The sequence below is a fragment of the Phyllobates terribilis genome, unplaced genomic scaffold (genome assembly GCF_046119375.1).
Source record: "Phyllobates terribilis strain yellow unplaced genomic scaffold, ASM4611937v1 Scaffold_2__4_contigs__length_985480577, whole genome shotgun sequence".
NCBI lineage: Eukaryota > Metazoa > Chordata > Amphibia > Anura > Dendrobatidae > Phyllobates > Phyllobates terribilis.
The window spans coordinates 294172425-294196011 of NW_027362762.1; the positions used below are offsets into that span (position 1 = coordinate 294172425).

Sequence of the window (23587 nt, forward strand, 5' to 3'; positions counted from 1 at the left end):
TCAAAGGCATCCAAAAGCTACATCGCGATACTTTCACTTTTACCTATGATGTGAAGGAAAGCAGACTGTCATATGTTTGAGAAGGTAAAGGGAATCTATCAGCAGGTAATTGCTACCTCATCTGAGAGCAGCCTGATGTAGGGAAAGAGAAGCTGAATCCAACGATGTATCACTTAGCTTACTGGGTGAAGCGGTTTTGACACAATCAGAGTTCATAGATGCAGCATGTAGCAGTGCTCAGAGAGCTAATCCTGCCGACACCGGGCTATTTATGTAGATTGTCTATTGACAGTGAGCTGCTTATCACAGGAGCGACTAGCAAGCTTGCGCCATGTAGTATGGGCAATGATAATCACCTGGTGAAAAAACCTTCATTGTAAGTAAACAACAACACACATCCTGATAAGAGACACATTGTTGAAATCTGTGTTTTAACCCCTACCTCATGCTTTCGTCAGATTACATAGGCTCTCGTCACTGGCCACTGTCTGCAGTGTCCTTGCAGAGCCGCTGATTGAGTTTCAGGAAGCAAGTGCTGTCAATCAAGATATTATAATGCCAAGTATGCAAATTGAGGGGCGAGACAGTGCACTGACCCCTTGCCCACACCAAAGGTGCAGCAGAGCCCCCTCATTTGCATACAAAATAGTTTTTCTCTTTAATTTACAGTAAATTCAGGAGGCAGATTCTCAGGGAGATCTATGTCCGGCTCATAGATCTGAACAGCTCATTTATATATTAAGAAAAATGTGGGTTTTATCTGGAATAAGATATCGGATCACAGATATCAAGGTGTCATTTTATTCAGCTTCTTATGACCTATATGCCAATATAGACGGCTCAGAAGGTTTGATCCTACTGACAGATTCACTTTAGAATCCAACACAGAACTCGAATAACTTAAAGTATAAGAAATTGCTCTCTGAACCCTAATTTAGGTTCAGATGTGACCACTCTTACCTTCTTGAATTTGACTGAAAACGATGTCAGAATATGTTGAGTATAGAGCGGTAAGGCAGGACACTTCTGTATATTTCTCTTACCCAATCTTATGTTATTGCCAGAGGGATTTGGTAATTGCAGAGAAGAGCTGTGGAAAAGTCACATTTCTTGCGGACGTGTTTATGTTGGTGGTCAGTGTTACATTTTTTATTACTTCTATGCTGCTTCCCACTTCTATCAGCTGCATAGCTCTCACTCATAAAGGTGGTCATTTTGTAGGAAATATTGTAGGGAATTGTTATACTATAGCTTAATATATAAAAGTGTGTTTCACGTTATTTTTATTAAGTATACAAACAAGTTCTATAAAAATAAGAAATTAAGTTAATTTTGCCTGATGCCACACCAGCTTTGCCCATGGTCTTTGTTGACTTGGCAGGAGCAGTAAAATCACGATTACAGCATGTGACCGCTGCTGCCAATCTCTGGGTGCAGCGGTCACACCAACGTAGACAGCACATGACTGTTGAGCTCAGTCATTGGCTGTAGTGGTCCCGTGCTCCTGTTGATGGAGAGGCAACTCTGTAGTGGCAAGGGGTAAGTAAGGCTCATTTTCATACTTTTGTGCAGAGTGTGCCTGTAAATTCCCTTAGGAGGACCCCAACTTTGTGCTATTTTGTGGGCCACTTTTGGAAAAAAAAATCATTTGCTTGGGTTGAAAGGAATCTATAATATTCATTGATTTCTTTAATGCACATATAAAAGCATATACTGTTCACATCATCTCACTGTTGATATTGCTGAGGGAGCGGATACTGCCGGATCTCATGCTCTTCCTTCGCACGCTGCGTAGATAGTTCCTGTACCAAATAACACTGATGACCCGAGCCTGAAACTGCTTGGAGACGATGTAATACAGGATCACATCCAGACATGTACTAAGGTTCATCAGGAAGGTGCACACCTTTACCAATGAGACGTAGTATTTCTCTTGTTCCTGAATCATTGTTAGTAGAAAGCAGACATGAAAGGGAACAAAGCAGACCAGAACCTGCATGATCAGAGTCACTATGATACGGATTGACTTCTTCTTTGCTTTAGGCTTGAGTCGAGATGTTCTTCCACTGATTAGACTGTAGATTATGATACTATAGCACCCTATCATAATCAATAGAGGGATCAGGAAGAAGAATATTAGGCGAGCGTAATTCAAAATGTTGTTTTGTTTGAAGTGAATGATGTCAAACAGTTTAAAGCAAGTGGTAAAATTATGTTCTTTATCTGGGTCATTGTAGACAAAAAGCAGAGGGGTTGTGGTTACAATGGTCATTATCCAGATCCCAAAGCATGCCGCCATAGCTTTAGAAATGTTTTTAAGTTCTTTGATGTGCTTGGGCTGCACAATAGCCATGTAGCGATCAGCACTTATAAAGGCAAGGAGCCACAATGTGACACTCGGGTAAAAGATGGTGATGGCACCCATGATCCGACAGAAGATATCTCCAAAGTCCCAGGATTGTTTGGCATAGTATATTATACGGAAAGGAACAAACAAGAGAAACATTAAATCCAGCAGTGCCACGTTCATCATGTACACTGTCACAGTTGTTCTTTTTTTAGTGGTGCAGCTGAAGACCCAAAGTGCGGTGATATTAACAAAGAGTCCGACGGGCAGCACAATGCTGTAATATACAAGTGCCGCAATTCCATATTCTTCAAACTGCCAGATATACAGAGTAGTGGCTTGGCTTTGATTTCCATTCTCCATTATTATCGCTCACAGATGAAACTAGATCCCTAAAGGAAGAGAGAAAGGGAGAAGCATGATATGGACATACTCACAGCTAGTGCACCTGATTATCCATTAAAAGTCACAGTTACTCTTGGGGATAGCCTAGGGCCATTACGCCTGGATGGAGTGGGGGGTGGGGGAGAGAGTGGAATGGAGGGATCATTTGGTGAAGGTCTATAATACTAACATAGGTGGTCAGAGTATCAACTGGATTGCTTGTTAATTAAACTGATGTAAGTTACATTGTTATTAAGTTCTTATATTATATTGTTTTGCTTTACCAATAAAATATGTAAGAATTATCACTTTATAACCTGTCTGCGAACAGGTATCTGATTATCACTTTAATCTGGTATGTTTTGTTTCTTTCTGAAAAAGTTAATAAAAATTATATATTAAAAAAAAGTCACAGTTGCACCTATTTTAATAAAATGTGCAAGATAATAAAGAGCCTATTAAAATTATTACATGGACCAGTTTTGGGGCACCAACATTGGAAGGAGGTGGATATTCTTTGGCTGATTGGAGTTAGCTCCTGTCTCTGCTTCTAGAGGCAGGTGCCCGCTGTACCTCAAGGCCACTTCTATGGAGTGAACGGCTTATTGTGGTCTTATGGACTGATACTCCAGCTCCTTCGGGGTTACCGTTGGTGCCTGTGCTGCCTCTCTGACTAATGCCCTCTTTGCCTGGGCTGAGAGTTTTGGTGGGCAGGCCTCTCTTGGCAGGTTTGTTGTGGTACCATGTTCTTTCCATTTAATGATAATGGGTTTGATGATGCTCCGGGGGATCATCAGAGATTGGGATATTTTTTTTATAACCCAAGCCTGACTTGTACTTCTCAACAACTTTGTCCCTGACTTGTTTGGAGATCTCCTTGGTCTTCATGGTGTTGTTTGGTTAGTGGTGCCTCTTGTTTAATGGTGTTGCAGCCTCCGTGGCCTTTCAGAAAAGGTGTGTATATACTGACAGGTCATGTGACACTTAGATTGCAGACAGTTGGACTTCCTTTCACTAAGCATGTGACTTATGAAGGTAATTTCTTGCACCAGAAATTTTTAGGGGCTTCATAGCAAAAGGGATGAATACATATACACATGCCAATTTTTAGTTATTTGATCCAATACATTTATTTTATGCCTAGATTTTTCTCACTTCACTTCACCAACTTAGACTATTTAGTGCTGATGCATCACACACAACTATTTAACACACAACAAATATTTAAATACAGGTTGTAATGTAGTAAAATGGGTAAAAAGCCAAGGGGGTGAATACTTTCAAGCCACTGTAAGCTCCCTGATCTTTGCCTTACAATTATCATCTGAGATGTCCTGTTGTTTTATAATCTAGATACAAAATTAATTTTTTTTTGTTACTTTCTGCCATGTTTTTTGCATACTTTCACTTTCCGGAAACATTTGTGTAAAGAAACGTTTTAAACTCCAAACATTTTAGTTAATCCGGTCACTACTGTAGTCCATATAAGGACAGAAATCCTGTTTCATTAAAGGGACTTTTGTAGAATGGAAACTTCCCTTTGCATGCTAGTCAGTGTTTACTGCCGTGTAATTATAACTTTTCTGCAGTTTATACTTCTCTGATGGTTAATTCTCTAAATAATCTTTCATGAAGAAGTCCTCGGCGGCATTTAAGGCCACAACCACATATAACCAGTTTTGCTTCAAACATACTTCAGTGACTAATTGCATCTTCTAAAAATAAGTGCTTAAGGTTGTCCATGCATTCATTCTTTTCCTGTTTGTCACCTACAGCTTTGTATCTCTTAGTTTTCTCACTGTATTTGTGATCCAAAATCTTGATGTAAATTGTGTTGTCGGCAATGTATTATTAATCTCATTGCGTCAGTTCACTACATTTTCACTTCCTAATTGACCTGCCACTATCCATTTGATTGTGAAAAGGCAGTGATTATTCACTCTGGGATCATGATCCCATGGCTACCATTGCCTAACAGTTCAATTCCCACTGATAGCAGAGATATAGTGTAGGAGATTGAGTGCTAGCAGTGTTTGCAACTCTCAAAGGGGTTGTCCGGTCGTCCGGTCAAAATCGATAAGTCTGCAGTCACTGTGTGTGACTGCAGACTTATGAACCCCCCCAGCGCACGCACTGTGTGCTGCAGGGATTCGCCGGTTTCAGACCCGGGACCGGAGGGTATGTATGAGTTATACATATCCCAAGCCAGTGGGCACAGCCTCGCTCCATTCACTTGTATTGCGCCAAGGGACATGGTCATCTAATGAGCGTGGCCATGTATGGAGTGCGAGGCTGCGCCCACTGGCCGGCGGTATGTGTAGCTCATACATAACCTCTCTTTCTGGGTCTGAAACCGGCAAAGACTTGCAGCTCACAATGCGTGCAATTCATAAATCTGCAGTCACACAGAGTGTGACTATGCCCCCTGATGAAGCAAAGGGTGAAATGTGCGTTGGGGCACCAGGACCACACACTACTTTAGTCTGCAAAAATATGTAAGTTATTTCATTTTTATTGTCTATCATGTAAAGTAATTAGTACCATCAGCTCAAATAAGGTAGCACTTGTTTTGCACTATGCAGATACCTATAATATAGTCAATAAAAGTGCAGACACTTGGATGAGGAATACATCTCTCCTTAAGCTATATAGCATTGTAAGACATAACTATGTTGATGTTTCATGTGGTCCTCCAATGCATTTCTCTGTTGAACATATATGTTTATTAATTTTCAATAAAATTTATGAATTTTTAGAGGCTATATGCACCTATTTTTTCTTTGGGCGGTATTTATAGTTAAGGTGTGTCTTCAGCAACTAATTATTGAATGTACATGATCTACAGTGCTGGCCAAAAGTATTGGCACCGCTGCAATTCTGTCAGATAATACTCAGTTTCTTCCTGAAAATGATTGCAATCACAAATTCTTTGGTATTATTCTCTTCATTTAATTTGTCTTCAATGAAAAAACACAAAAAGAATTGTCCTAAAGCCAAATTGGATATAATTCCACATCAAACCTAAAAAAGGGGGTGGACAAAAGTATTGGCACTGTTTGAAAAATCATGTGATGCTTCTCTAATTCGTGTAATTAACAGCACCTGTAACTTACCTGTGGCACCTAACAGGTGTTGGCAATAACTAAATCACACTTGCAGCCAGTTAACATGGATTAAAGTTGACTCAACCTCTGTCCTGTGTCCTTGTGTGTACCACATTGAGCATGGAGAAAAGAAAGAAGACCAAACAACTGTCTGAGGACTTGAGAAACCAAATTGTGAGGAAGCATGAGCAATCTCAAGGCTACAAGTCCATCTCCAAAGACCTGAATGTTCCTGTGTCTTCCGTGCGCAGTGTCATCAAGAAGTTTAAAGCCCATGGCACTGTGGCTAACCTCCCTAGATGTGGACGGAAAAGAAAAATTGACGAGAGATTTCAACGCAAGATTGTGCGGATGGTGGATAAAGAACCTCGACTAACATCTAAACAAGTTCAAGCTGCCCTGCAATCCGAGGGTACAACAGTGTCAAACCGTACTATCCGTCGGCTTCTGAATGAAAAGGGACTGTATGGTAGGATACCCAGGAAGACCCCACTTCTTACCCCCAGACATAAAAAAGCCAGGCTGGAGTTTGCCAAAACTTACCTGAGAAAGCCTAAAACATTTTGGAAGAATGTTCTCTGGTCAGATGAGACAAAAGTCGAGCTTTTTGGGAAAAAGCATCAACATAGAGTGTACAGGAAAAAAAAGAGGCATTCAAAGAAAAGAACACGATCCCCACAGTCAAACATGGCGGAGGTTCCCTGATGTTTTGGGGTTGCTTTGCTGCCTCTGGCACTGGACTGCTTGACTGTGTGCATGGCATTATGAAGTCTGAAGACTACCAACAAATTTTGCAGCATAATGTAGGGCCCAGTGTGAGAAAGCTGGGTCTCCCTCAGAGGTCATGGGTCTTCCAGCAGGACAATGACCCAAAACACACTTCCAAAAGCACTATAAAATGGTTTGAGAGAAAGCACTGGAGACTTCTAAGGTGGCCAGCAATGAGTCCAGACCTGAATCCCATAGAACACCTGTGGAGAGATCTCAAAATGGCAGTTTGGAGAAGGCACCCTTCAAATATCAGGGACCTGGAGCAGTTTGCCAAAGAAGAATGGTCTACAATTCCAGCAGAGCATTGTAAGAAACTCATTGATGGTTACCGGAAGCGGTTGTTCGCAGTTATTTTGGCTAAAGGTTGTGCAACCAAGTATTAGGCTGAGGGTGCCAATACTTTTGTCCGGCCCTTTTTTGGAGTTTTGTGTGAAATGATCAATGATTTGATTTTTGCTTCATCCTCTTTTGTGTTTTTTCCTTGCAAGCAAATTAAATGAAGAGAATAATACCAAAGAATTTGTGATTGCAATCATTTTCAGGAAGAAACTGAGTATTATCTGACAGAATTGCAGGGGTGCCAATACTTTTGGCCAGCACTGTATATGTCGGTAGTCACTACACGAGTAGTGCAGGGTATTTTCCATGCAATCAAAGAATTGCATGGTCAAGTCTCATTGTTGGACATTTAAAATATTGTAAAAAAATGTATATATATTTTTGTACTGTGCACGTTAGGGCTCGCTCACACAAGCGTATAACACTGCCACAGCCTAGTGCTACCTGATGTTTTGACGGATAGCGGCCCAAAGTTATACTATGAGGCAGTGCTGACTAGTGCTTTTTTTTTTCTCCTGCCGATTCGAGTGCATCTGATAATCGGACCATGCGCACCCCTACAAGTCTGTGGGTGCGTGTGAAACATTGGACTGCACTCGGATTACATCTGCAGACTCCAACATCCTCAATGGGGAGCATGGAGAAATTAAGTTCTTCCTCTTCTCCACACCTGTCATCCGAATCTCATGCGAGAGACTCGGACCACACGAAGATGACACTCGGCTCAGACAGAGTTTGAGACGAGTGTCATTAGTATAATCAACCGATTATCTCGCATGAGAGAATCTATGGCCGTCTGACCACAGCCTAGAAGTACTTTACTCCACCACAGTAACAGTCTGCTTCTCCTTTCCTGAAACACTATGGAATGAAGATAGGAAGAAGGAGCTCTTCTCTCCTGTGATATTTTCTATCAGTCCTGTATCATGCTGACTGGAGCAGGTGTGCTGTATCATGCTGACTGGAGCAGGCTCACATATTCGTATTCAGCCTGTACTGAGCAGAGTATGGATAAAACAAAGCAACACACATCTACTGGAGTGAAAGAAAGGGAAAGGGGCAGCAATTATGCAGCAGCATAAAAGAGGCAGAACCAGGTAATCTGTTATAAAGTACTTTATAATAGCTAGAACCTCTGTTTAATTCTATTAAAATCTAAATGACTGTTACTCGTGATTAACAAAAATAAAAAAAATCAATACTATTTTTCAGAATGAAAAATCATGTGATGTAATAAAAAATAAACTAACTCCCAAAAAAGTCACATATTTTGTGTCAACACATCTTTAACACCAGATATGTGATGATAAAAATATCTCATTATTTATCCTGCCCGGTGATTACCACAAAACAAAAATTACAAGAAAGCATTAGAATTGCCATTTTTGTTCATTTTGCCTTACATGAAATGAAATGAAAAAAAAAAATCAAAAAGTTTTATGTATCCAAAATGGGTCCTATAAAAACTAAAGCAAAAAACAAACCCTCATAAAGCTATGTTCTCAGAAAAAGGAAAAAGTTATGAATTTTAGAATATGATGCAAAAAAATGTTGTGTAAAAAAAATAAAATAAAAAAAATTGGATATCACTGTCATTATATTGACCCCCTACTATAATACTATATTATTATTTATCCTACATGGAGAACACAAAAAATCAATGCAAAATTCCAGTTTTGCGTTCATTTCCCTAAAAAAAAAGACATAAAAAATAACTAACTAACTTAATGTGATATTCTCGTTATCATACTGTCCTGCTGAGAAAAGTGGCTTTTTCAGTATACTAAATAGTGTTAAAAAAAATAAAAAAACTGTTTTTGTTTCGGTAATTCCGCCTCCCAAAAAGTGATCAAGATGTCATACAGTGCCTTGAAAATGTATTCATAACCCGCTAACTTTTCCACATTTTTTCACGTTACACCCACAAACTTAAAGAAGCACTCCTCCCATCAAAGTTTTTATCCTCTTAATATATTGCAATCATCATATTATAAAGCACTGTGTACTTACAATTGCTCATTTTGCCTTTCTACCTAGTTAATTCCTTTGTTTTCTTTGCTCAACGTAGAATCAGAAAGTCTCTTGTCCCTGCTTTTATCATACCCCTCTTCCCCCTGCCATTGATTTTTGCAGTGACTCATGACTCCTACAGGGAAAATTAACCTCCTGTTTCTACACAGAGCTTAGAAGGATTCAGCTAGTCAGTTTTTAATCATGTGATGGCATAGACCTGATGGAAAACAGAATAGTTAGCTGGGTAGAAAGGCAATTGTAAGTACACAGTGCTATATAATATGATGATTGCAATATATTTAAGAGGATACAAATTTTCATGGGGTGTGCTTATTTAAGTGTATTTTATTAGAATTTTATGTGATACACCGCAACACAAAGTAGCATAAATTTGCGAAGTGTAAAGGACGTGATACTTGGTTTTCGAGTTATTTAAGAAATATAAATCTGAAAATTGTGACATGGATTTGTATGCAGAACCTTGTCGTCTGATTCCCCTGAAATCCTGAGAGATCGATTCCATCCAGAAGTCACATAATTAGTAAATTGAGTCCACCTGTGCGCAATTTATTGTCCGTGTAACTACAGCTGTTCTGTGAAGTCCTCAGATTTATTTGAAAACATTAGGGATCAAACTGAATCCAGAAAACCATGGAACACACTAGACAAGTCAGGGATAAAGTTGTGAAGATGGGTATACCAGGGTTAGGTTATTAAAAAAAAAAAAAAAATAGCCCAAGCTCTGAACATCTCTTGGAGCACTGTTCATTCGATTCATCATCCAAAAATGGAAGGAGTATGGCATAATTGCCAACGTACCAAGACATGGCCTTTCAACTAAACTGACATCCCAAGCAAGAAGAGCACTAATTAGAGAAGCAACCAAGAGGCCCATGGTAGGAGAATCTGTACACAGGACAACTGTTAGTCATGTATTCCACAAATCTAACCTTTATGGAAGAGTGACAAGATGAAATCCATTTTTGAAAGGAAGCTAAAAAGTTTGTAAAAAGCCATGTAGAGGACACCGCTTGCATGTGAAAGAAGGAGCTCTGGTGAGACAAGACCAAAGTAGAACATTTTGGGCTAAATGCAAAACGCTATGTGTGGCTAAAACTAACAATGCACGTCAAACATGATGACCGCATCATGTTGTGGGATGCATTTGTTCAGCAGGAACAGGGAAGCTGGTCAGAGTTAAATAATAGGATCGGGGAGGATTAATTCTGTGAATAAAATATAACCTTTATTAGATTATATATATATATAATAAATATAATAATTAAATTGGTAAAGTATCATATGCCCATTGTACTGCGCATACAGTGGCTTGAGGAAGTATTCACCCCCTTGGCTCTTTACCTATTTTGTTACATTACAACCTGTGTTTAAATATTTTTGTAATCTGATTTGTGTGTGATACATCAGCACTAAATAGTCCTAATTTGGTAAAGTGAAGTGAGAAAAATATAGGCATAAATTAAATTTATGAGATCAAATAACAAAAAATTTGCATGTGCATATGTATTTACCCCTTTTGCTATGAAGCCCCTAAAAAATTCTGATGCAAGTAATTACCTTCATAAGTCACATGCTTAGAGAAAGGAAGTCCACCTGTGTGCAATCTAAGTGTCACATGATCTGTCAGTATATACACACCTTTTCTGAAAGGCCACAGAGGCTACAACACCATTAAGCAAGAGACACCACTAACCAAACAACACCATGAAGACCAAGAGGATCTCCAAACAAGTCAGGGAGAAAGTTGTTGAGAAGTACAAGTCAGGGTTGGGTTATAAAAAATATCCCAATCTCTGATGATCCCCCAGAGCATCATCAAATCCATTATCATCAAATGGAAACAACATGGTACCACAACAAACCTGCCAAGAGAGGGCCGCCCACCAAAACTCTCAGCCCAGGCAAGGAGGGCATTAGTCAGAGAGGTAGCACAGGGACCAAAGGTAACCCCGAATGAACTGCAGAGTTCCCAAACAGAGACTGGAGTATCTGTCCAATACCACCTCAATAAGCCGTGCACTCCATAGAAGTAGCCTTTATGGAAGAATGGGCAGAAAAAAGCCTTTACTTACTCACAAAAATTGTAAAGCTCATTTTAAGTTTGCCAAAAAACATGTGGGAGGCTCCTCAAATGTATGGAGGTAGGTGCTATGGTCAGATGAGACCAAAATGTAACTTTTTGGCCACCAAGGCAAACGCTGTGTCTGACGCCAAACCAACACAGCTCCTCACCCCAAGAACATCCTGCTGCCGATGTTTTTCGGCAGCAGGAACAGGGAAAATGGTCCTAGTTGAGGGGAAGATGGATGGTGCGAAATACAGGCATATTTTTGAGCAAAACCTGTTTTAGTCTGTCAGTGATTTGAGACTGGGACGGAGGTTCACCTTCCAACAAGACAATGACCCAAAGCATACTGCTAAAGCAACACTCGAGTGGTGTAAGGAGAAACTTGTAAATGTTTTGGAGTGACCTTGTCAGAGCCCAGACCTTCATCCAATTGAGAATCTGTGGTCAGACTTGAAGATTGATGTTCACTAGAGTAAACCATTTAACTTGAAGGAACTAGAGCAGTTTTGCCTTGAGGAATGGGCAAAAATCCCAGTGGCAAGACGTGGAAAGCTCAGAGACTTATTCAAAGTGACTTTCAGCTGTAATTGCTGCAAAAGGAGGCTCTACAGAGTACAGACTTTAGGGGGGTGAATAGTTATGCACACTGAAGTTTTCAGTTATTTTATCCTATTTGTTGTTTACTTCACAATAAAAAGAAAACCAAATGTTCACAGTTGTAGACATGTTCTTTACATGAACTGATGCAAACCCTCAAAAAAAAACTGAAATTCCAGTTTGTGAGGTAATAAAACACAAAAAATGCCAAGGAGGGTGAATACTTTGTACTGTACAGCTGTGAGCCATTAGAGGCCCAAATTGCCTTTTCAGGATATTGTAAAATAATTATAAATATTAATAATTAATGCATTGTGTTGTGGCAGAATTATTAAATAGGAGTGTCATTCCTATTTTTACACAAGCGCAGGGCAGGCACCTAGCACTCTATCCCTCAGGACAACCATCAGCGATAAATTGAGATACATAGTATCACTGTGCAGGAGGCAACACCGAACCTCCGTTACACCCAGTGGTACAATGCGGACACTCTGCTTCAGCGCTCCACAAAGTGTCACAATGTGCCAGCGGTTGGTTGGAGATCAGTTGAACCCTCATTGCATTGACCCTATCTTACCTGGGATATTTACAGCTATATGACCCTCACATACACCTTATCAGCAAAGCGGGACATGTTTCCCTGACACGTGTTTTGCCTTACTACCGGCTTTTTCTAAGGCCGCATTATAACACTGGGTCTAAAGGAGGTGCAGCATTGCCTCCTGCACAATGGTACCACGTATCTCAGCTTACCGCTGATGGTTGTCCTGTGGGATAGAGTGCTAAGTCCCTGCCCTGCGCTTGTGTAAAAATATAATTAGTGAATGTGCCACAACACAATTTATGGACCTATCAACATATAGAGATCCTTTAGCTTTGGCCGATTTAATTATATGAGGGACACTGGTTAGGGATTTATTAATATTGTGGTAAAGCGACTTGCTTGGCTCTCCGGAGGCACACACAGGACACACGGTTCGGGTAAAACTTCCTGCTTGTTTAATATGCGGCATAAACTCCAGCAGTGCCCCATAAAAATAAACAGGCCCTCTCGGGGTTAACGGGAAAACAAAAGAGAAAGTACAACAGAGTCTATTAGCAAGCGAGGCTCGGCCTGCTCCAGGTAGCACAGCGAAGTCTTCAGCAACACCCGTCCTCCTGTGTTGCTCTCTGGCTTCAGCCCAACAAATGGAGACTTCCCTCTCCAGGCCACACACTACTCAGAGAAAAAAAACTGACTGAACATGTAAACCTTGCTCAGCCACACCCTGAGGGGAGGTAGGGGAATGGCCTCCCACCTTCTTTGCCATTCCCATAAAACCACACCCTTTAAGAGAGTTAACCCCCCAGCATATAACAAGCTGGCAGACATTTATTCGGTTTTTGTTCACACAGGAGAGCAACCTGAGTGACACATACCTCCCCTTGTATATCATACCAGTGACTTTGTCACAATATTTATAATTATTTATTATATCCTGAATCGGCAATTCGGGACTCTTGTGACTCCCAGCTGTACAGCATATAACCCACAAGCATACAGCAGTGAACCAATACTCTATATACCAAGTACAATGGGCATATAATTCTTTTACCAATTTAATTATTTTATATATATATATGTAATAATAAAGGTTATATTTTATTCACGTAAGTAATTCTCTTATTTTCCTTTCCTATTATTTAATGCTTTTTAGTGGTGTTCACTTATGTGAATACAACGTCCAAGGAGATTCAACTTTTCTATATAAAAGCTGGTGTAACGGGTCTGGGAGGCGGAACCTCTGGGCTACTATACAAGAGAGCGGTCCTTGTAAGGGAGCGGGTGGCGACCAGGCAGGCAGTCACAGGTGACCGGGACAGTCTCTGGGTGTACGGGCAGGAGGTCACGGCAAGTGATCAGGGCAGTCTCTGGAAGAACGGGCTGGAGGTCACGGCAAGTGACCGGGGCAGTCTCTGGAAGAACGGGCTGGAGGTCACGGCAAGTGACCGGGGCAGTCTCTAGGTAAGGGGTAGGTACGACCTGTGATGGCTGAACCTCCAGGTAGGCTAGCAAGGCAGATGGAGGATGTGTGCTCCCAGGTGAGCAAGCGAGAGTCTCTGGAATAGCAGGTGGTCACAGCACGTGACGGCGGAGCCTCCGGGCAGGCAAGCAGGCAGGTAGCGGAGAAGCGCTCCCAGGTGAGCGGGCAAGAGTCTGGAATAGCTGGTGGTCACAGCACGTGACAGCGGAGCCTCCGGGCAGGCAAGCAGGCAGGTAGCGGAGAAGCGCTCCCAGGTGAGCGGGCAAGCTGGTCCATAGACAGACTGACCGGAGTTGTAAGGCAGACCGTCGGACCTCAGGCAAGCAGGCAGGTAGCTGATGTGCGCTCCCAGGTGAGCGGGCAAGTTGGTCCTTAGACAGACTGACCGGAGTTGTAAGGCAGACCGTCGGACCTCAGGCAGGCAGGCAGGTAACAGGAAATCAGGCAGGATTAGGACAGCAAGCTGGCAGGAATCTGGCAGGTAACTGGCAACGGGACCTGAGGGCTGAAGCAGAGTAGAACGGTGCAACAACATTGCTCGGGCACCTCCATTTTGGAGGAGATGCCTTATATATGGTAAAGTCCTCCGGCCATTGGCCGGGGACTCCTTAGGACGGCGCGCGCGGCCCCTTTAAGAGGGAGGGAGGGCGCGCGCGCGCGCCCTAAGCACAGTGGCCGGGAAGGAGCGCGCGCTGCCAGCAGAGCGGGAGAGGGACGCCGGGCACGGAGCAGAGCGGTGAGGGGAACAGCGTCCCTGCCTAGCAGAGGGCAGGGACGCCGGCACTACAGTACCCCCCTCTTTAGGCCCCCCCTTTTTTAGGCCAGATAGAAATTTAGCTAGGATGAGAGGGGCATGGATGTTCTCCCGGGGCTCCCACATTCTCTCCTCAGGACCAAACCCCTTCCAATCTACCAGAAAAAAGGTCTTTCCTCTTACCCTTTTGGTGGCAAGAATGTTCTCTACCTCAAACTCGTCCTCAGCAGAAACCGGAGCAGGAGGCGTACCTGTAGACTTGGAAAAAGAGTTAAGCACCACGGGTTTGAGGAGAGATACATGGAAGGAGTTAGGGATCCGTAAGTTGGCCGGGAGTTTCAATTTATAGGCCACCGGGTTGATCTGACTGATGACCTCCAGAGGACCGATGAACCGAGGCCCTAACTTGTAAGAAGGTATCTTGAGTCGAACATATTTAGATGAGAGCCAGACTTTATCTCCTGGACGAAATTGTGGAGGATCCAGGCGTTTTTTGTCAGCGTGTCTTTTCATACGCTCGGATGACAGAAGGAGTGCGGACCGGGTACTCTCCCATATGGAGGAAAATTTGCTAACGAGAGATTCCGCAGCCGGGTTGTCCACAGAGGTGGAGACAGGAAAAGGAATCCGAGGATGCTGACCAAAGACTACAAAAAACGGGGATTTGGAGGAGGATTCGCTCTCGTGATTATTATAAGAGAACTCTGCCCATGGTAGGAGATCCACCCAGTCAGAATGGTGGGCATTAACGAAGTGCCGGAGGTAACTGGTCAGGTTCTGATTGATCCGCTCCACTTGACCATTGGACTGTGGGTGGTAAGCGGAAGAGAAGTCCAGGGTGACGTCTAGTAGTTTACAAGTGGCTCTCCAGAAACGTGAGGTGAACTGTACCCCACGATCCGACACGATGTGGAGGGGCAGGCCATGAAGACGGAAGATGTGGCGGATAAAGTCTTTAGCCAGCTCGGGTGCAGACGGAAGGCCTGGCAGGGGAATAAAGTGAGCCATCTTGGAAAAGCGGTCAGCGACCACCCAAATGACCATACAACCGGCAGAGACGGGGAGATCAGTTATAAAGTCCATTGCTATATGCTGCCAGGGGGCAGCAGGTACAGGAAGCGGAAGGAGGCGTCCGGCTGGCAGATGTCTCGGGACTTTGTTGCGGGCGCAGGACACACAGGCAGAAACAAAGTCTATTATGTCCTTGTGCAGGGTAGGCCACCAATAGTGCCGGGCAATAAGCTGGAGGGTCTTTTTCTGACCGGCGTGGCCAGCTAGTTTAGACGAATGGCCCCAGTGTAGGATCTTCTCCCGATCAGGTACTGAAACAAACGTCTTACCGGGAGGGAGACGATTTAGACTCACGGGAGCCACCTGCATTACTCTGGTGGGATCGATGATATGTTTAGGTTCTTCCTCGAGATCGGACACCAGAAAGGATCGGGACAAGGCGTCTGCTTTGACGTTTTTGTCAGCCGGGCGAAAATGAACAAAATCAAAGCGAGCAAAAAACAAGGACCACCGGGCTTGGCGCGGGTTAAGTCTCTGGGCATGCTGGAGGTAAGCCAAGTTCTTGTGGTCAGTGTAAATTATTACCGGATGAAGAGCCCCCTCGAGTAGGTAACGCCACTCCTCCAACGCCAGCTTGATGGCCAATAACTCTCGGTCTCCTATGGAATAGTTGCGCTCAGAAGAGGAGAAGAGTTTGGAGAAGAAGCCACAAGTTACCATTCTCCCGGAAGATGATTTTTGAGTAAGTACCGCTCCGGCTCCAGAGGAGGAGGCGTCAACTTCCAGGAAGAACTGCTTGTTGCCGTCCGGGCGATGCAGCACCGGGGCGGAAGGGAAGGCCTGTTTTAGGGAAAGAAAGGCCTCCTCTGCTTCGGGCGGCCACTCTTTGGGATTAGTACCCTTACGGGTGAGCGCGGAAATTGGGGCAGTCCGGGAAGAGAAGTGCGGGATGAAGAGGCGGTAATAGTTGGCGAAGCCCAGGAACCGTTGAATAGCCTTCAACCCCTCTGGTCGGGGCCATTTCTCGATGGCAGACAGTTTCTCAGGATCCATTTGTAGGCCGGTCTGAGAGATAATGTAGCCCAGAAACGGAAGCGAGGTCTGCTCAAAGAGGCACTTCTCATATTTAGCGTAGAGATGGTTCTGCCTGAGCCTGAGCAGGACCTGACGAACATCCCTCCGGTGAGTCTGGAGATCCGGAGAGAAGACCAAGATGTCGTCCAGGTACACCACTACGCAGGAGTAGAGAAGGTCCCGGAAGATGTCATTGACCAACTCTTGAAAGACGGCAGGAGCGTTACAGAGGCCAAAGGGCATTACCAGATATTCATAGTGGCCGTCCCGGGTGTTGAATGCCGTCTTCCATTCATCCCCCTGACGGATACGAACCAGGTTGTACGCCCCACGGAGGTCCAGTTTGGTGAAGATTCTAGCCCCCCTCAGGCTATCAAATAACTCCGGAATGAGCGGAAGGGGGTACTTATTCTTCACCGTGATCTGGTTAAGGCCTCTATAGTCTATACAGGGACGGAGAGAGCCGTCCTTCTTTTTGACGAAAAAGAAGCCTGCTCCCGCCGGGGAGGTAGATTTCCGGATGAATCCCCTGGCCAGATTCTCCTCAATATATTCGGACATCGACCGGGTCTCAGCAGCGGATAATGGATAAATACGCCCACGGGGAGGAGAAGTACCAGGTAACAGGTCGATAGGGCAGTCGTATGGTCTATGAGGGGGTAGTGTCTCTGCCTCCTTTTTATTAAAGACATCAGCATAAGACCAATAAGGAATCGGAAGTCCAGGTAGATTAGCTGGGGTAGGAGAAGGACGGACGGGATGAACGGGAACCAGACAGGTCTTATGGCAGCCCTGTCCCCAGCGAAGGACTTCTCCGGTCTGCCAGTCAAGAACGGGTGCATGTTTCTGGAGCCAAGGTAGGCCTAGCAAGAGGGCGTGAGAGAGTCCAGGCAGAACATGGAAGGAGATACTTTCAGAATGCAGCATTCCCACCTGCAGAGTAATGGATTCGGTGATGAGTTGGATGGGGCGTAGTAAGAGCCCCCCATCCACGGCAGCAACAGACAAGGGTACAGCCAGAGGTTTGGTGGGGATGCGGTATTTCTCTACCAGGGACTGTGAAATAAGATTCCCGGCTGCTCCAGAGTCCAGTTGGGCTAGTTCGAAATAACGGTTCTCCCCGTAGACGATTGAAACTGACAACAGCAGGGATGGAGAGGATTTATTCTTGTCTAGGTGGACCTCTCTGAGCGAACCTAGACACAGGCGTTTCCCGACCTCTCCGGACAGGCACGGATCCGGTGCTCCTTACTGCCACAGTAGAAGCAGGTCCCCTCGGCACGGCGTAAGTCCTGACGGGTCTTGACCATCTTGGTCTGGTCGACCTGCATAGGCTCAGGAGGGTGTACCTGGTTAGAGACAGAAGGAGTGACGGGTTTCTGAAAAGTAGGAGCTAGACGTGGTAACCTCCTCTCACGGGTGACCTCTCTGGCACGCTCCTGGAACCGTAGGTCAATCCGGGTGGCAAGAGTTATTAAGTCATCGAGAGTGGTAGGAATGTCCCGACCGGCAAGTTCATCTTTAATACGGCCGGACAGACCCTCCCAGAAGACGGAAACCAGAGCGTCGTTATCCCAGGCCAGCTCCGAGGCAAGGGTACGGAACCGTATGGCATATTGGCCCACGGTGAGACTTTCCTGACGGAGGCGTAGCAACGATGATGCGGATGAGGTCTTCCGTCCGGGTTCGTCGAAGACTTTCCGGAAAGCCGTGAGAAAAGCAGGCAAGTTGGACACCAGGGGGTCTCCTCTCTCCCATAGAGGATTTAGCCAGGCCAGGGCCTCCCCGGTGAGATGGGACATGATGAATGCAATTTTGGCTCGGTCGGAGTTAAACTGGTGGGACAATAGTTCAAAGTGCAGGGTGCACTGATTTATGAAGCCCCGAGCCTGGGCTGAGTCGCCTCCGAAGCGAGGAGGTGCAGAAAGCCGAGGTCCGGGGTAGGATATCATGGTGTTAGTGGACAGCGGAGCTGCCGGATTGCGAGACATGGCACTGGCGGAGGTTGTTGGTGGAACAGTCAGAGTGTCCAGGCGAGTATTGACATTCCGCAGGTGACCCAGGATGGACTCCTGTTGGGACCTTTGACGGGACAGTTCATGACACAGGTCCGAGAGCGAGGGAGCTTGGGTGCCACCGGGTTCCATGGCCCGAGCAAACTGTAACGGGTCTGGGAGGCGGAACCTCTGGGCTACTATACAAGGGAGCGGTCCTTGTAAGGGAGCGGGTGGCGACCAGGCAGGCAGTCACAGCAGGCGACCAGGCAGGCAGTCACAGCAGGTGACCGGGACAGTCTCTGGGTGTACGGGCAGGAGGTCACGGCAAGTGATCAGGGCAGTCTCTGGAAGAACGGGCTGGAGGTCACGGCAAGTGACCGGGGCAGTCTCTAGGTAAGGGGTAGGTACGACCTGTGATGGCTGAACCTCCAGGTAGGCTAGCAAGGCAGATGGAGGATGTGTGCTCCCAGGTGAGCAAGCGAGAGTCTCTGGAATAGCAGGTGGTCACAGCACGTGACGGCGGAGCCTCTGGGCAGGCAAGCAGGCAGGTAGCGGAGAAGCGCTCCCAGGTGAGCGGGCAAGAGTCTGGAATAGCTGGTGGTCACAGCACGTGACAGCGGAGCCTCCGGGCAGGCAAGCAGGCAGGTAGCGGAGAAGCGCTCCCAGGTGAGCGGGCAAGCTGGTCCATAGACAGACTGACCGGAGTTGTAAGGCAGACCGTCGGACCTCAGGCAAGCAGGCAGGTAGCTGATGTGCGCTCCCAGGTGAGCGGGCAAGTTGGTCCTTAGACAGACTGACCGGAGTTGTAAGGCAGACCGTCGGACCTCAGGCAGGCAGGCAGGTAACAGGAAATCAGGCAGGATTAGGACAGCAAGCTGGCAGGAATCTGGCAGGTAACTGGCAGGTAACTGGCAACGGGACCTGAGGGCTGAAGCAGAGTAGAACGGTGCAACAACATTGCTCGGGCACCTCCATTTTGGAGGAGGTGCCTTATATATGGTAAAGTCCTCCGGCCATTGGCCGGGGACTCCTTAGGACGGCGCGCGCGGCCCCTTTAAGAGGGAGGGAGGGCGCGCGCGCGCGCCCTAAGCACGGTGGCCGGGAAGGAGCGCGCGCTGCCAGCAGAGCGGGAGAGGGACGCCGGGCACGGAGCAGAGCGGTGAGGGGAACAGCGTCCCTGCCTAGCAGAAGGCAGGGACGCCGGCACTACAGCTGGTCAGAGTTGATGGGAAGAAATACAGAGCAATGCTGGAAGAAAACCTGTTAGAGGCTGCAAAAGATTCGAGACTGGGGCCTAGGTTCACCTTCCAGCAGGACAACGACCCTAAACATACTGGATGGAAGCATCTGTGAACAGAAATTTTCAAGTCTTGACGCCGGTTCTCAATTGGATTTAGGTCTGTACTTTTACTGGATTCAAACACATGAATATGCGTTGATCTAAACCGTTCCATTTTATCTCTGGCAGTATGATAGGGTCGTTATCCTACTGGAAGGTGAACCTACACCCCAGTCTCAAGTCTTTTGCAGCCTCTCACAGGTTTTCCCTGTATTTAGCTCTATCCATCTTCTCCTCAACTCTGACCAGCTTCCCTGTCCTTGCTGAAGAAAAGCATTTGCACAGCATGCTGCTGTCACCAACATGTTTGATGGTGGGGATGGCGTTTTCAGGGTCATGTGCAGTGTTCGTTTTCCGCCACATACATTTTGCATTTACCCCAAAAAGATCACTATGGTCTCATCTGCCCAGAGCACCTACATCGCTTTTTGCAGACTGCAAACGCGAATTCTTATGGCTTGTTTTTAAAAATGGCTTTCTTCTTGACACTATTCCATAAACGCCAGATTTGTCGAGTATGCAGCTAATAGTTGTCCTGTGGACAGATTCTCCCACCAGATCTGTGGATCTCTGCAGCTCCTCCAGAGTGACCATTGGCCTCTTGCCTGCTTCTCTAATTGTTGCTTTTCTTGCTTGGGATGTCAGCTTAGGTGGATGGCTCGTTAAGTTTGCAGTTGGGCCATACTCCTTCCATTTTTGGATGATGGCTTGAGCAGTGCTCTGTGAGATGTTCACAGCTTGGGATATTTTTTTAGAACTTAAGCCTACTATATTCTTCTCCACAACTTTATCCCTGACCTGTCTGGTGTTTTCCTTAGTTTTCAAACAGTATTCATTGTGTAAAAGTCATAAAACAAAATTACATAAATTTGATATTTGTGGAGCAAAAAAATTAAAATGTCAAAAAATTGCAGAATTTGAGTTTTTATTTTTTCTTATAAAGGATTAGCAAAACTTAGGTATCAGGTTGTACTTAGACCCAAATAATACCAATGATGCAAAAAAAAAACCAGGATGACACATTCCTGAGCCGACTAAGGAAGTTTGCACTGCCATTGTCCGGCTGCCACAGAGTGCGTAAGTGGATGCGGGACCAGGTTAGTGCAAATCATTTTGCTCATTTCTAATAACTATTTAGACGGTTTTGCCAGTTGCTCCTGAAAGCAGAGAGCAGTAATGTGACCAAACTTAATTTCTCTAAATGTGTAAATGGTCCATACACTTTAGAAAGCAATCAGGTGAACAGTTTTTTTCGCACTCGTGTTCTCAATCAGGAGAGAGGAATAAGACCAGGGCTGGCATCAGCTCCAGGGCCCTGAGAAAGTAGGGAGCCCACTTGCCGTCGGGGGTCCGGCACGCTATGGGGCCCCCAAAGTCGGGGGAGCCTGGTGCTAGCGCCCACGAGTAGCCCCCCCCCTGTCTTGCTCAGTGCCCTGGCACTTGCAATAATTACTGCTGTGACCCTTACAAATCCTGATAATGAAACAGCAGTCCAGCCGAGGAGCATTTTCTATTGGTACACCTTATTTTCAGAAATTTGTGGTATGCATTCTGAGGTTCAAAACATAAAACTGCTTATTTTGGGGGCAAATAAAACCCTTTCACTTCTGTCCCAGGCTGCTCTCTTGCTGAATTTCATTGGAACACATATGGATCAAGATGCCAGTGACCTCATCCCCTCATTAATGTCACTGTTGAACTACACTTCCCATCATTACTGTTTTTTATCTCAACTAAACAAACCCATAAAACTTTGAGGTTCTCAGTTTGGGTGAAGGCTCTGCTCTTAGTCACTGATGGAAATGTATGGGCATATATTTAAAGGAACCTATATTGGATACATGAAGCCTGAACTAAGGGCAGCATTAATCAGATACTGGCCATTGCAGCCTTGTATATTTTACTCGAAAATGCTGTGTAATTTCAGAGTAAACATACTTTAAAAGCCGTCCTTGGATGAGGTGACTAGGATGACTAGTCCAAGGCAAGACACCTGTACATAAGAGAGACCTTATAGTCTACAGGAGTGTGGAGAAGTCTTGGACTCGTCATCAGAGTCCCTAACTGACTTTTCTAAGTGTGTTGCTTTTGAAACGTCACAGCAGAGACATCTTGATTCACGTTGCCCGCGGCTTGGGCACCATGAATCAGATGACAGGTTCCCTTTAATTATATACCTGTATATTTTCCATCAGTGACTAAGAGTACTAAGAAATGGCTGACGGTTTTGTCTTTCTGACAGCCATAACGGTTGATGCAGTAAGTGACAATGGTGGATCTGTAGGCTTATGCAGCCTATGTCCTTTATTGCAAAGCAAACAGCATAAACTAAATGTTATTTATTGGAAAGCACAATATCTCTGTGGTCCCTACAACAATCAGAGATGCTAAACCCTGTGATTTTTGGTTGAAGAGCTCTAGAAATGATCCATACAAAGCCATGTTGGCTTTTCTATACATACAGATAAGTGTAAGGTGACTGTATGATCTCTGTTTAAAGATCCAGCTACGGAGTCAGAATATTTGAACAATTTTTAGGTTGAACCAATGTAAAATTTCCATTCAATAATTACAGGAGAAAGGGTTAAGAATGCAGTAACTGCAATCCGTTCCCTATTAGCTTGCATTTCTAAAAAAGACTGGCCATTTGCACTTACCCATCAGTTCATAGTGACTGTGGTGCTCAGTGTTCTCTGTGCAGATGCTCTCCACAGTGCGACTTCCTCCTGCTTAGGGTACTTGTAGTCAGGAAATGAAAGCAAAGTGTGAATCAGATGTGAAGTTGGCTGAAACACTGAGCAGAAAAGTATCCTCCCTCAAGACTTCACAGCAATCAACCTCTTATTGCCCTTATTTGTAAAATGCAAGAACTGATAGTGGGCGAGGGTTATGTGCCTGGACAAAAATATCATCCTCGGTTTTATTATACCTTCCGTAAAATCATATAAGGCAAAATAGTAAGTCTTACAGAGCTGAACCTGGCTAAGTAGTGAATCCCCCTTTAGTGGTTGTCGATACAATGAGGATGTAAAATAGTTCCTGTCATATTCAGCAACTTGAGTGCAAATAGAGCAGTAAGTTCAGACATTGTCACTGTCCGTGTCCTAAGAGGCATCATCACTGCTTGGAAAGTTGACCATTTATAGTTTATATCATGTTAGGTGAAAGTGTTTGCTTCCAGTATTGTCAGTGTGAGGTCAACCAGCCTTCCCAGAAGTGTTAGAAGGGGAGAAAATGATTTAGACATTTCTTTTGTTTGGGTTGGATGTTTCTCTTTAGCAGGCTCTTTACTGGAAAACACTGTTAGGCTATGTTCACACATTGGTTTTCTCAACTTTTTTTTTTTTCTGCAGCAAAGCCTGATCTCTTGCCAGGAGGTTTGTTCAGGATTTTTGTTGCTTTTTTGCTTGTTTTTTGGTGCGTTTTTTTCACTGTCCTTTAGTCTCTTTATGCATGTACATAAAGTTCAGTGAAAAAAAAAAATTAATTTTGGTTTTGGCACAAAAAAACGCTGAAAAACCTGACACCTGCGTTTTTGGTGCATTTTTTCAGCGTTTTTTTCACCACTCATTACTTCCAATGGGTGAAAAAACACTGAAAGAAGTGACATGCTCTATTCTGCAAAAAAAACATGCAAAGTACAAAATCCTGATCAAATAAAAACCAAGCTGTGTGCATGAGATTTCTGGAATCTCATAAACTTTGCTGGTAGTGTAAAACGCAGCTGATAAGTTGCATCAAAAA

At 44.7% G+C, this 23587-nt stretch overlaps 2 protein-coding genes across 3 annotated transcripts in view; one reads left to right on the forward strand and one right to left on the reverse strand.

Annotated features, from left to right (window-relative positions):
• Nucleotides 1–23587, forward strand: part of UBAC2 (UBA domain containing 2) — a 192000-nt gene that overhangs the window by 29498 nt on the left and 138915 nt on the right. The window lies entirely within an intron of this gene.
• Nucleotides 1057–22633, reverse strand: GPR18 (G protein-coupled receptor 18). The gene is made up of 2 exons (XM_073664200.1): nt 22501–22633; nt 1057–2739 (listed from the first exon to the last, which is right to left on the reverse strand). The coding sequence occupies exon 2, from the start codon at nt 2708–2710 to the stop codon at nt 1718–1720; it is 993 nt and encodes a 330-aa protein (XP_073520301.1). The 5' UTR covers nt 2711–2739; nt 22501–22633; the 3' UTR covers nt 1057–1717.